This window comes from Delphinus delphis, chromosome 9 (genome assembly GCF_949987515.2).
Source record: "Delphinus delphis chromosome 9, mDelDel1.2, whole genome shotgun sequence".
NCBI lineage: Eukaryota > Metazoa > Chordata > Mammalia > Artiodactyla > Delphinidae > Delphinus > Delphinus delphis.
Window position 1 is genome coordinate 49,160,393 of NC_082691.1, and position 12,842 is coordinate 49,173,234.

At 36.5% G+C, this 12,842-nt stretch overlaps 1 protein-coding gene and 1 pseudogene across 3 annotated transcripts in view; one reads left to right on the forward strand and one right to left on the reverse strand.

The window, feature by feature from the left end:
• Positions 1-12,842, reverse strand: part of PPP1R9A (protein phosphatase 1 regulatory subunit 9A) — a 319,708-nt gene that overhangs the window by 39,298 nt on the left and 267,568 nt on the right. For all 3 annotated transcript variants that reach the window (XM_060020512.1, XM_060020511.1, XM_060020513.1), the window contains exon 11: positions 426-583. In XM_060020512.1, coding sequence (XP_059876495.1) covers positions 426-583 — 158 coding nt within the window. The remainder of the gene's footprint in view (positions 1-425; positions 584-12,842) is intronic.
• Positions 7,714-7,805, forward strand: LOC132431401 (small nucleolar RNA U3; annotated as a pseudogene).

A 12,842-nucleotide genomic window follows, 5' to 3' on the forward strand; every position in this document is an offset into this window, starting at 1 on the left:
TTTAGTAAATCCCTATGAAAACCCATTTTTGTTGGTTTACAGATAAGACTACATAGTTCACAACAATTCACCGTATTACCTTTGTAGCTACCACAGATACCTAAGACATACAGAAACAATGACTTGTACACTCATTATTTACCATCAGATAAAACCAACAGCTGAATATCAAAAGCACCATCATGAAATATGACAATATGGATAATGCTCTTGGTTATTAGTCCATCAAATGAGTACAGAAAGAATTTGAATTACAACGATATATCGAGGTGAATAAGAATTTAGGAGACAAAGAAGTGAACTATTCCAGCTGTTTCCAACTAGAATACAGAATATGGCTGCAGGAAAATCATTATCTTCAATAAGCTGTAGGAACAAGGATACAGCCCAAACTCACAAGTCAGAAAGCGGTCAGGGGCACTCACCTTTCGCTCCAGACTGTCCTCGCCATCTGTTGAACTGACACTATCATAGAGTCTTGTCCTAGAGGGCCTCTGGCGTCTGTTCTTCACGGAAAGCTGGGCCCGGGTTTTCAGTGCTTTTGAATCCAGGCGTTCTGTCTCTGGGACTGCTTCATTAAAGTCTAAGAAAAGAATATTGCAAAATAATGTGTGAAAACTTTGGGGAGGACTGACAGAGACCATAGACACTGATAACAAAATCTCAAGGTTATCAGTAATACCAGGCAGGAAACAGGTGACAACCATGGCAGCCTGTTTGGTAACAGAGGTAACAAAGAAATCAGTGAGATTTAGGAGAAATGTACAAAGCCTAAGGAAAGAAACGAACACTAAAGATGACCAAGTCAACAACAAAAATCTAACATCCAAAGCCCATTAAAACCTTTCTACAACATAACTATTAAAAACACGCACTTGTATTTATTTATTTACAAGAATGCATGCTGGAGTGTTGGATGAACAAAGATACAAGAAGGTGTATCAAAGTTGGGAGATCTTAGAAATCAAGAAAAAAAACTAAAAAAGTCAGGTGCCAGGTCAAGAGCAGATAACAAAAGGTGACCATCAGCATAAATTTTCTACAGCAAAAGTTACCAAGACTGTAACTGTAAGGACTGTACCATTTTGGTCTTAATATATTTTTTTCCACCCAAAACAGAGTTTCTGAAAATTTAGCTTGTGCTTCTTTGAACTCTCTAGAAAGACCAGCAAAGAACTTACCTCAACAGCAAATTTAAGATAGCTGGGGAAATAAAACAAGGTCGGGCTATCCAAGCAAAACAAAAACAAAAAACAGGTAAACCACCACAAGTACTTAATTTACTAGTATTATGGATGAAGTATAATAAACTGACCATTGATAGATGGATGGATAAAGAAGATGTGGTGTGTGTGCGTGCGTGTGTGTGTACACAACAGACTTATTACTCAGCCATAAAAAAAGAATGAAATCTTGCCATTTGTAACAACATGGATGGACCTAGAGGGTATTATGCCAAGTGAAATAAGTCAGACAGAGAAACACAAATACTGTATGATTTCACTTATGTGTGGAATCTAAAAAAGAAAACAAATGAACAAACATAACAAAACAGAAACAGAGTCTTAGATACAGAGAACAAACAGGTGGTGGCCAGAGAGGAAGGGATATGGAAATGAGTGAAATAGGTGAGGGAGATTAAGCAGTACAAGCTTCCAGTTACAAAATAAATGAATCATGGGCATAAAATGTACAGAGTGGGGAATACAGTCAACAATAGCATAATATCTTTGTATAGTAACAGATGGTAAACAGACTTACTGTGGTGATCACTTTGTAATGTATAAAAATATCGAATTGCTATGTTGTGCAACAGGAACTAACATAGTGTTGTAAGGTCAATTATACTTCAAAACCCCCCCCCCCCAACCAACCAACCAAACAAACTCACAGAAAAAAGAGATCAGATTTTGGTTACCAGAGGTGGGGGTGGGAGAAGGGGGACTTAGATGAAGGTAGTTAAAGGTACAGACTTCAGCTATAAGATAAATAAGTACTAGGGATGTAATGTACAACATGATAGATAATTAACACTGCTGTATGTTATATATGACAGTTAAGAGAGTAAATCCTAAGAGTTCTCATCACAAAGAAAAAATATTTTTTTCTCTTTTTCTTTTACTTTGTATCTATGTGAGATGATAGACATTGACTAAACTTATTGTGATAATCATTTCATGATTTATGTAAGTCAAATTATTATGCTGGGGCTTCCCTGGTGGCGCAGTGGTTGAGAGTCCGCCTGCCGATGCAGGGGACACGGGTTCGTACCCCGGTCCGGGAAGATCCCACATACCGCGGAGTGGCTGGGCCCGTGAGCCATGGCCACTGAGCCTGCGCGTCCGGAGCCTGTGCTCCGCAGCGAAAGAGGCCATAACAGTGAGAGGCCCGCGTACAGCAAAAAAAAAAAAAAAAAAATTATTATGCTATATGCCTTAAACGTATACAGTGCTGTGTCAATTACATCTCAATAAAACTGTAAGATAAATAAAGTAAAAGAGCTGAAAAGTTAAAAGAAATACCGTCCCCCAATTTCCTTTTATTAACTTTTAAGTTTATATCCCAAGTTATGTGTATGCGTCTTTGTCTCATTTTGTTTTTCTTGGATATCTTCTCTCCCCACCAGAAACTACACTGATTTTTCAAAGGGAAGTGTTTAAGTCTTTAAATAAAAAGACTCAAAGAAAAACAGAGTGAAGTGGAACACACACAAAATGACCTGGTAAAGGCTAGAGGGAGAAACCACTCTAGTTCTCTTTAGTCTGCCTCTCCCCACCCCTTAATCTTGCTGCCCAGAGTCTAAGTCAGGACTCAAAAGTTGCAATTCTGAAAGGGAAGAGGGTAGGTTACCCACGAACACTGGCTGAATAGGCACTGGCTGAGGAAAAGTGTTCCCCTAGTTGAATTTATTTGGAATGCTATTGCTCCTTACATTTGCATATGTAGCCACTCCTTAGAAATAATGAAGTTTGGTCATTAACCCTATATTACCTTTTCAGAGCGGCAGTCATTAAATGAAGTCATAATGTTCAAGAAATTAATGATCAAGTGCTTCTTGGATTTAAATTATTAAGAATAAAGCAAATAACTGAGCTGTAGAAAATATTAATATGTACTGATATTAATAGAGTAAAACAATTTCTCACAGTAGCATTACCCCCAGGAAATTCTTTTCACAGTATTAAATATTATGAAGTATTATGTTCTAAATATATTATATTATAAAAGCAAAACAAGGAAGCACCTCAGGTTGTACCTTTCTTACCTATGGAACTTAGCACTTGGCATATGGTTCTAACAAATAAAATTAAATATATTTTTCCCTGAGAGGTACATCCACTGAATAAAAATATGTACAGGCTTGCCTTTTCATTTCATTTGCCTTTTCTTTCTTGAAAGAAAAGTGGATATTCAGAAAAGTCAGACCATTCAAGTATATTTAAAGACAGCTAAATATTTTCTATCAGTAGTCCCTTTATTTTTTACATGTCAATGAAGAAAAAATAATCTCCTTGATCACTTTAATTTCCTCTTTTCAATAAAATCTGAACTTGTAGCTGCCCATTAGGAGTTGTGATAATTGGGAGAGAATCAACTTCACCAGCTCTTGTTTACATATAAAAAGTGGAAATACCACATGGAGGAATGCAATAATGTAATTAGATATACTGCCATATACACACATCTTACAACTTATCTATCTCATATTTAGACTGTACATTTTATAACACCAAGCACTGTCACATACATCATCTCATTTGTTCCTCACAACGGCCCCAAGAGACAGAGCAGCCAAGTATATTTTTTCCTCTCCTGAAGCTCAGAAAACTTGACTGTCTTGTCCTCATCCACATATCTAGTTTATGAGCTGCCGTGACTACGTATTCTAGTTTTCTGACTCCTAGGCCACTAGTCTGTACACACCAATTTAGCTAGTGTTCAACAAATTATTAGAATAAGATTTTAATGCAATTAGAGTTCAGTGTGTTCAGCTGTCAATTCACAAATGATGTGACTAGTCTAGAAAATTCACTTCTCCAACCTGTTATTATGAAATGTTATTAATCTTCCACATTCGTGGAAGAGCATAAAAAAGGAAGACGTTGAAAACTATAGAAAAACTATTTCTCGGATGATTTCTTCTTTGGTTTAGTAACAACTTTGGTTACCTGGTGACAAAAATAACCAAGTAGGAAGCTCATTCTACTTTTGTAAACATGGTTCCTTTTGCAATAGAGACCTAACTCTGGAGGACCTAGCATAGTATATAACATCCAGGATTGCAGTAGCTACCTCATCACTAGGTGCTGAACAAATAAAGTGAGGGAACGTGAGAACTGCTTATCAGCAGGGTTGAGAGTAGAGAGAATTATTCTGGGGCTTCTGCCCCATTACTGTTCAGTAATTTGCCTGGTCCTGGTGTTGGACAACCCCCAAATGGCAGTCTTGTATGCTTGCTTTATCATCAGCTAGCACTGACTGGGTGCCCACCGCTGGAGCGCACACATGTAATGATACCTATTAAACATGAAGTTAGCTGGAGTCTGAGAAGCAGTGGTTTAAATCCATTATCCAAGTGGCCAACAACTCATCACACCCAATTAACAATTTTTGAGGGCCTGAAAACAAAGATCTCAGGGCCTCTTTATAGCAGTGATTAAAGGGTTATAAATCAGTAATCTGTATTCCCATCCTGAGGAAAAAAAATTTTTTAAGCTTTATAAAACTGGAATGGAGCTAAGGACTTTCACTTCAACAACTCTTATACCAGAAGGAAGTTGGAAGAAATGGCTGTCCAGAGGAAGCAACTACTAAAGACACCGCAAGTAACAACCCCCTCAGGAGTATTAGTGTGAGAGAGGAGGAAAATGTGTACAGGATTATGCTGCTGGGTAACTAGAAGGGTGATCTAATGACCACTAGAAGCTATATTTTTCTATCATGTCATATAAGAATCAGAACACTATAATTCAAACGAACCTTAGGGATTCTGGCCCAGCCTTTTGTCTCAGGTAGGAAAACCAAGGCTCCCAGGTCACTAACTTGTGTACTGACTTTATCACAGTTAATCTGTGGAAGACTGGATAGAGCTCAGTCCTCAGAAGCCTATCCTCTTTCTAGAAGGACACTCTCAAGTCTGAAAGTAAATTTCACAAGTCACCTTCCACCTTCTTCGAAACTTCTTTTTAGTCTTACTCTACGTTCCAAACAAAAATACATGTCAAGGGGTAACTTTGCACAGTCCCAGAAGGATATAGCATCGGAAGAAAAAATAAAATGGAGGGATTTTATTTGACTTTGTATTTATCCAAGGAATAAAATTCTTACATAGAAAAATTAGCTGTCACTTTTGTGGATGATGATGTGGCAGGAGAAATCCAACTGGGTCAACATTTCTAAGTTATGAGCTGCTCAATGTAAGGGCTTCGGTGGCCATGTTCTCTCACTGTCATTCATTCTCTACAGAGATCTTAATCAACAGAATAGCATAACACTACTTTCATAAACGCAAGACCCTGGGTTCTTCCTCTACCCCTTGTCTCCAGTGTACCTTGTTCTGCTGTCCATTAGAATTAGAGGAAAACTTCCTTTTCCTCTCTCCTTTCTTCTCTGTTCTTTCTTTCAGACCCTCCAGACTCTGAAATAGCCTATCTCTGACCCAAATGCAGCTAGAAATACAAAAGAGCAGATACAAGTGGATCAATAAATATAGACAGACAAATGCAGAAAAGGTATGAAGTAGCTAATGATAATGCAGGTGTGAGTGGGTGGGACTCCACCTCAGTACACCTGCATTTTAAGTCTAGCTTCAATATTGCTTCACATTGGATCCTTTAAAAGAAGTTAATGGATTCGATCACAATTTTAGCAGCTGTTATGAAAAATGTTCTGTGAAATTAGGATGTTATAGATCATATCACACAGAGACCAGTTCTCTATAGTAATGCTCTGAGTCATTCAGTTTTTTCACTAGATTGACGTTATTTTTTGACGTAAATGGAATGCTGCTCACAGATCAGACATAGGCTGCGAGGGAAGTAGGGGAATGGTGCAGCATAACAATGGGGTCTGCTCCGCATTCTTACGTTCATTATTCTCCTCAAAAACAGTCACACACACCTTATACCATCACACTGCCTGGCTTGTGCTATTATCAACCGAAATGCCGAGCATAATGAGGCACTTGGTGGCATCTTTAAACTTGAACAGTATCTGCATATCGTTCAGTCACTGCAAGTTCACAAAAGATGGACTCATGGGGCTTTGGGTTGATACACACCGCATTCAGAGGTAGGCTAATGTACCTCAGAGAGGCGGTGTACAATAGTTGCCGTGAGAGGAGACCTGGAGTTAGTCTTCCTTGAACAGAATCCAAAACGGTGGCTCTGTCACTAAATTGGGCAATTCCTCTAATCTCTCTTTCCCTCAGAATCCTCAGCTGCTAAAATGGGCATGATAATAACAACATAATAATAACTGCATTGTCATGAAGACTAAATGCATTAAATAGATATACAAATGCTTGAAAGAGTACATTATAAGCACTCAACAAATGTCTTTATTTACTGACATAAAAAGATTAGCAAGATATTCTTAAGTGACTAAAGCAAGGTGCAGAACAACATGTATATTCATTTTAAATATTAAAAAATCCCAGCAACATAAAATACATTTTTCCAACGGTAAATATATGCATATAACTGCATAGCAAGCGAGCTGGAAAGATATACTTCATACTGATAATGGTGGTTACCTCCAAAGAAGATATTAGATTTGGAGATGTTGGTCAACAGGTACTTTAGTCTTATTTGTAATGTTAAATTTGTGTTTTGTTTTTTTTGCATTAGGTATTAAAAAAGTCTATATATTACTTATGTAGTTAAAATTAATAAAAATGAAAAAACACATATTCAGTAAATTTACTTTTACAGACATCTTAATTCCATTCTAATCTGATAGCTCTAGTGTTCTAGGACTCAGGATTATCAGATGTTGGTATCAGCTCAGGATACTCTGTCAAAATCCCTGTGACTGTCAGCCTGCCCTATGTGAGATGGCTGTTCTTTCATCACATCTATGGAGACCGTTTGCCTGCCTTGCTATTTCACTGCCAGGTGACTGGGACTAAATAAGGGCCCTATAGTTTAGCTTCCTTCCAGTTACTACTTTGTTTCAGTATTGTACGGGGAGGATGTACTGAATCAGACATGGTAATTTGAGACCAAGTTATACAACTTCAGCTCATCTTATGATAGCACTTTGGTTAGGAACCCATCCATGGGTAACTCTCACTCTGAACTCTATTAATAGTCGAATTCTTTATAACCACCCAAAACCTGATAAATTTTGTATCCCAAGTAGTATTTATGAAATTTTAGGAGGCTGATTTGATTTCTTACCATTTTAGAACAAGCAGAAGATTATTGCTGTTTCTTAATTTTTTAATTAGGTCTGAGTTTATTGTTGTATGAACTATATATTTCATTTGCTAATCTTTGAAAAACATTGAGGAATTCTTTTTTTACCTAGTTATGAATAAATGCAATCTCAAAACTATCTGTATGGTTTTGAAACATAATTTGGTAATCTGTTTTAATGTAGTGCTTCTCCAGTGCAGTCTGATATTTAACTTAGCCTTCTTCAGCTTACGGTCAACCTACACTCCTATTCTCAAAGGGGAGAGAGGTCCAAATTTTGCTGTCTATATCTCTTAAGACTATACTTTCAGGGATCATTTCTACAGTTCATATCTCAGGAATGACTCTTTAGTAATGCCACTAGGCTAAACTACCCATGGAAGAAGTGACTACAAGTCAGAAAAAAACTATATGAAAAACTAAGTTCCATCATATATCATTTGAAATACTTGTAAGAGTTGCTTGATTCTGAGAACATAAAGGAATACAGAATTGCGATTTAGACAACAGGGCATTTAAATATCTTCGGACTCCTTCATTGTAAGCTGTCTTTAGACTCTGATAGAAAAGATTTGCATTACCCAAAATTTGAAGAAATGTAAAATCAAATCAAACGGGCAAACCGGCTGGGAATTGCAGACTTCTGTAAGACTATGAAGTCATGTCAGAGCTTGGGTCTAGGCAGGTAGTTTATGTGAATATCCTTTTCTTAACATTATAGTGTCTTTGCCATGACAACAATAAACAAGCTTCTGTATTCTCACTCAGGGTTGCTTATAGGAATCTAATCAGTTTTTCTGTCAATAATCTCTGGATATTAGTAATTCCAAGCATGCTAGTTAGGCAAGTCCCCAAATTATATACTGTGACATAACATCTTCCTTGATTAGTATGGGAAGAACTAAGATTTTACGTCTTTGGTAGAAAATAACCTAAGTTACCTGAGGTGATAATTGTTGGCTTCCAAAACTGTGCAAAAGATACTTGCACAGTATCTTTTGACTAGAGGAAGACTGAGTTGCATAATACAGTATTAGAAGATTTAAGAAAACTTTAAAGATCACAATACTTGTAAGTTTAATAGAACAGATGTATAAGAGCTTCTTAAGTACTTGCAAAGACTGTCAGTTGCTAACAATAGTACTTAAAAAGGAAATCAAATATAAAAAATTTATAAATGCAATTTTAAATGTTTGTACATGTTCAATTAGCTAAGTCTGTAAATAGGAACTAAATATTATTCAACGATCACTTAGCAGTGATTTGCAAATCAAGTTTTAAAATGTAAAGAACTAGGTTTTTGATAATATAACTTGAATAAATCAAACATTAAAACCAAAATAAAAATAAGAATGACTTTTTGGTGCCCCAAACCCTTCTGTTTCATCAGAAAACTCACAAGCAACAGAGTTTTCAGTTTCAAATTTTCAAATACGTTCTAATTTTTCCTAACTTTCCTCATAAGTGGAATTTCCTATAGGTCTCAGAAGTAATCAGGGCACAGCATTGAAGTAGAACATTACTTCATGTCCACCTAAGAGAATTCAGTTATAACCTGATGTCTGTGCCCCATATTAACAGAAAAAACCTTAAGGATCTCAGTACTATAACTACTGGAACAATATGGTTGGCAGACTGTTCAGAACCATGCACACAAGAGAATTTTCTGGTCCTAATTCCAGAAATAGCTGTTCGAGTTTTAATTCTATAGATGCTGTGACCCCATGATTGATTGTGTTTCCCTCTTGGCTGGTAGACATCTTAAGTGAAATCTTAAATAATCTACAGGAACCCACTGCACATACTTCATATATAAACCACCCCGTACAGCATCTTCTCCTTCCTACTTTTATATCCCTCCACCCTGATTTCCCAGCTAATTCGTTTAGTCAGCTTACCTTAGCATAATCATATGCTGTCTTCCAATCTATAAAATTAGGATTCCATGGTGAACCAGAGCATATTTATAAAATATAAGAAACACTTCAAAACACAGCCATCTTGTGACATTTCCTTGAAAAGGAGCTATATTCCACAGTTGGGTTAAAATTGTCTTGACTTCCAGAAGATCATAACCTACCTTTACAGTTCAATTGGCTTTTGAATAAAATTTTATTTTAATTGAATTTTATTCAAAAGCCAAAATAAAATATGAAGTAGCTTACTTTTCCTAAAATGAACAGAAAATTACTTAGCTTCTGAAAAAATAACTTGCTTTCCATCAAAACAACTTTAGATCTCTTCTAGCACTAATACATATTATCAGTATGACTGAAGGGTCTGGTGACTTCTGTGAACTTATGAAGATGCAGTGAGAAACATGAACCAAGGAGAGTTGCCGTTTTGCCACTAAATACCTCCTTTTGAATGCCTCATTGATTTGTCAACAAAAGTCTTAACGGCTTACACATAGACAGATGCAAAACTTGCACAAAACTAGACAGGCAATTTAGGTGCTTTGCTTTTTGAGTAAGAGAACAGATTTTGGCTTTAATGATATGCCAGAAAACAATCAATAAGTAGTGATTTCTCATTTATTTGGCTTGTTCATTAAAATTTTCCACAGTGATTTACTGGGAATGTTCAACCTTTAATTAGTACAATAATATTTCATGGTCAAAATTACTTACTGGGGATCAAGAGTTACTGAAGGGACTTCCCTGGTGGTGCAATGGTTAAGAATCTGCCTGCCAATGCAGGGGACATGGGTTTGAGCCCTGGTCCGGGAAGATCCCACATGTCACGGAGCAACTAAGTCCGTGCACCACAACTACTGAGCCTGCGCTCTAGAGCCCATGCACCGCTACTGAGTCCACGCGCTACAACTACTAAAGCCCACACACCTAGAGCCTGTGCTCTGCAACAAGAGAAGCCACCGCAGTGAGAAGCCTGCGCACTGCAACAAAGAGTAGCCCCCGCTCGCCTCAACAGTGAAAACCCAACGCAGCCAAAAATAAACAAATAAATATTTTTAAAAATTACTGAAAATAACCTGTTCAGGAAAAATAAAAATTGTGAAAGTTTACCAAAAATTTACATCTATAGGCATGATAAAGGAAGCTTGAATGTAGTCAAGAATTCTCCCCTGCCCCAATTTAGAACTAAACAACATGACAGCATGGAATAATTACTTCACTGCTCTGTATCTCATGCTCTTGTATAAGACACTCCTGATGATGTAGTGTAAGCATTCACTTTCCTTTTAATAACTTTCCATTTCATGAATTCTGACTTTAATCATGTCTTTAACCTTCTTTTAAAATTCTGGGTTCCAATGCTAAAAGTGAATGTTTAATGTACTCTCAGACTCTATCAGGAAATAAATCAGATGCGGTGGTAGGAGTCTGGCCTGGCCTCAAATCTACAGGTAGCAGAAAAGAGCCACTAACATTGAGGGCTCAGGGAAACACAAAGACAACACATAGTTACAGCCTCAGCAGAAAATAATTTCTTGGAGGAGTCCAAACACCTCATGAACTTCCTTATCGATGTAAATGTCTGGCTGGTGCTGGCTTTTTTTTTCTTACAAATCTTAAACTAATATTTTAAGCCTAAAAATTTTTTGTGGTTTTTCTCATTCTCATCTTTTAATTATGCTACTTAATATTTTTTATTTTAAAATATTTTATTTATGCAAAAAAGTATACCATATATGTAAGTCATATAGAAATAGAAGGGGGAAAAAAAGACACCCATGTACGTACTATCAAGCCGAAGAAACAAAATTAGTACTTTTGAAGCCCTCTCTATGTCCCATTCCTAGTTATAACCCCTGTTTTTTTCTCCTAGTTATTCCACAAAAGTATCTCTAAAGAATATACTGATTAATTTTGCTTGCTTTTAAACTTTATACACATGGTAATGAACTGTACATAATATTCTTCAAATCATTTTTTTTGTTTGCTCAACATTATGTTGAAAGGTTTGACTAGAATTAATTAAATTTTTACTGTAGCTATTATGAATGATGTTGCTGTGTATTTTTGAACATGTCTCCTGGTACACAAGAATTTCTGGAGAGCATATATATACACAGGAGTGAACTTATTGGGCCATAGAATTTGTACATCTTCCATTTTACTAGATAATATCAAATTGTTTTAACAAAATAGTTGTATGAGTTTTCTCTTTTTCCCCTACATACTGGCTATCACATATTACTGTGAAACTTTATCTTTGCCAATCATTTTATTTTTATTAATGAGGTTGAATGTTTATTTATGTTCACCAATCTTTGAGTTTCCTCTTTTGTGAACAGATTGCTTATGTGTTCTGTCCATTTTTCTATTATGTTAGTTGTATTTTCTTATGATTGGGGAAAGTTTTAAGTATATTCTGGATAACGATAACAATCTTTTTTCTTAGTTACATGGGCTGTAAATATCTTCTCTCAATTTTTGGCTTCTCTTTCTATGTTTTTATAGTATCTTTTCATGATCAGATTTTCTTAATATTACTGTGGTCAAATTTATCAAACTTTTCTTATGATTTGGATTTTTGTGTGTTAAATAAGAGATCGCATAAGCATTCTCCTACATTTTCTTCTAAAAGTTATAAATGTTGCCTTTCATATTTGAGACTACAATCCATTTGAAATCTATTTCATGAATGAATTCTATTTCATGGGATCCAATTTCATTTTTCTCCATTTGAATCATCAATTTTCCCAGACATTTGTTAGTCCATCCTTGCCCCACTAATCTGCAATGTCAGTTTTGTATCATTCTCAAACTAACATGAATGGATCAGTCTGTTTCAGACTCTATTCTGTTGCACTGGTCTACTTGTCAATTGCTCAGATTACACTACACTGTCTTAATACTATTGCTTTACAATGAATCTAAGCATCTGAAAGAACAAGTTCCCTCACCTTGGTTTTCTTCAGGAGTATCTTGACTATTCTGGGTCAAGTTGTTCTTCCACCTACATTTTAGAAACAACTTGTCATGTTCCAAAAAAAAACACAAACAAACAAAAAACCCTGTTCAAATTCTGATGGAAACTGTATGGAATACATAGATTAATTTGGCATAATATCATTTTTACAGTATTCAGGCTTCCTATCTCTTTTGATTTATATGGGTCTTCTTGAATGTCTTTTCATGGGTCTTCTTGAATGTCTTTTCATGGGTCTTGAGGTTCTTTTGTTAAATTCATACTAGCTACCTTATATTTTTTGTTGCTATCATAAATGGTAGCTTGTAAAAAATTACGTTTTTTGGGACTTCCCTGGTGGTACAGTGGTTAAGAATCCGCCTGCCAATGCAGGGCATATGGGTTCGAGCCCTGGTCCAGGAAGATCCCACATGCCACGGAGCAACTAAGCCCGTGCGCCCAAACTACTGAGCCTGCGCTCTAGAGCCCGCAAACCACAAGTACTGAAGCCCGCGCACCTAGAGCCGGTGCTCCGCAGCAAGGGAAGCC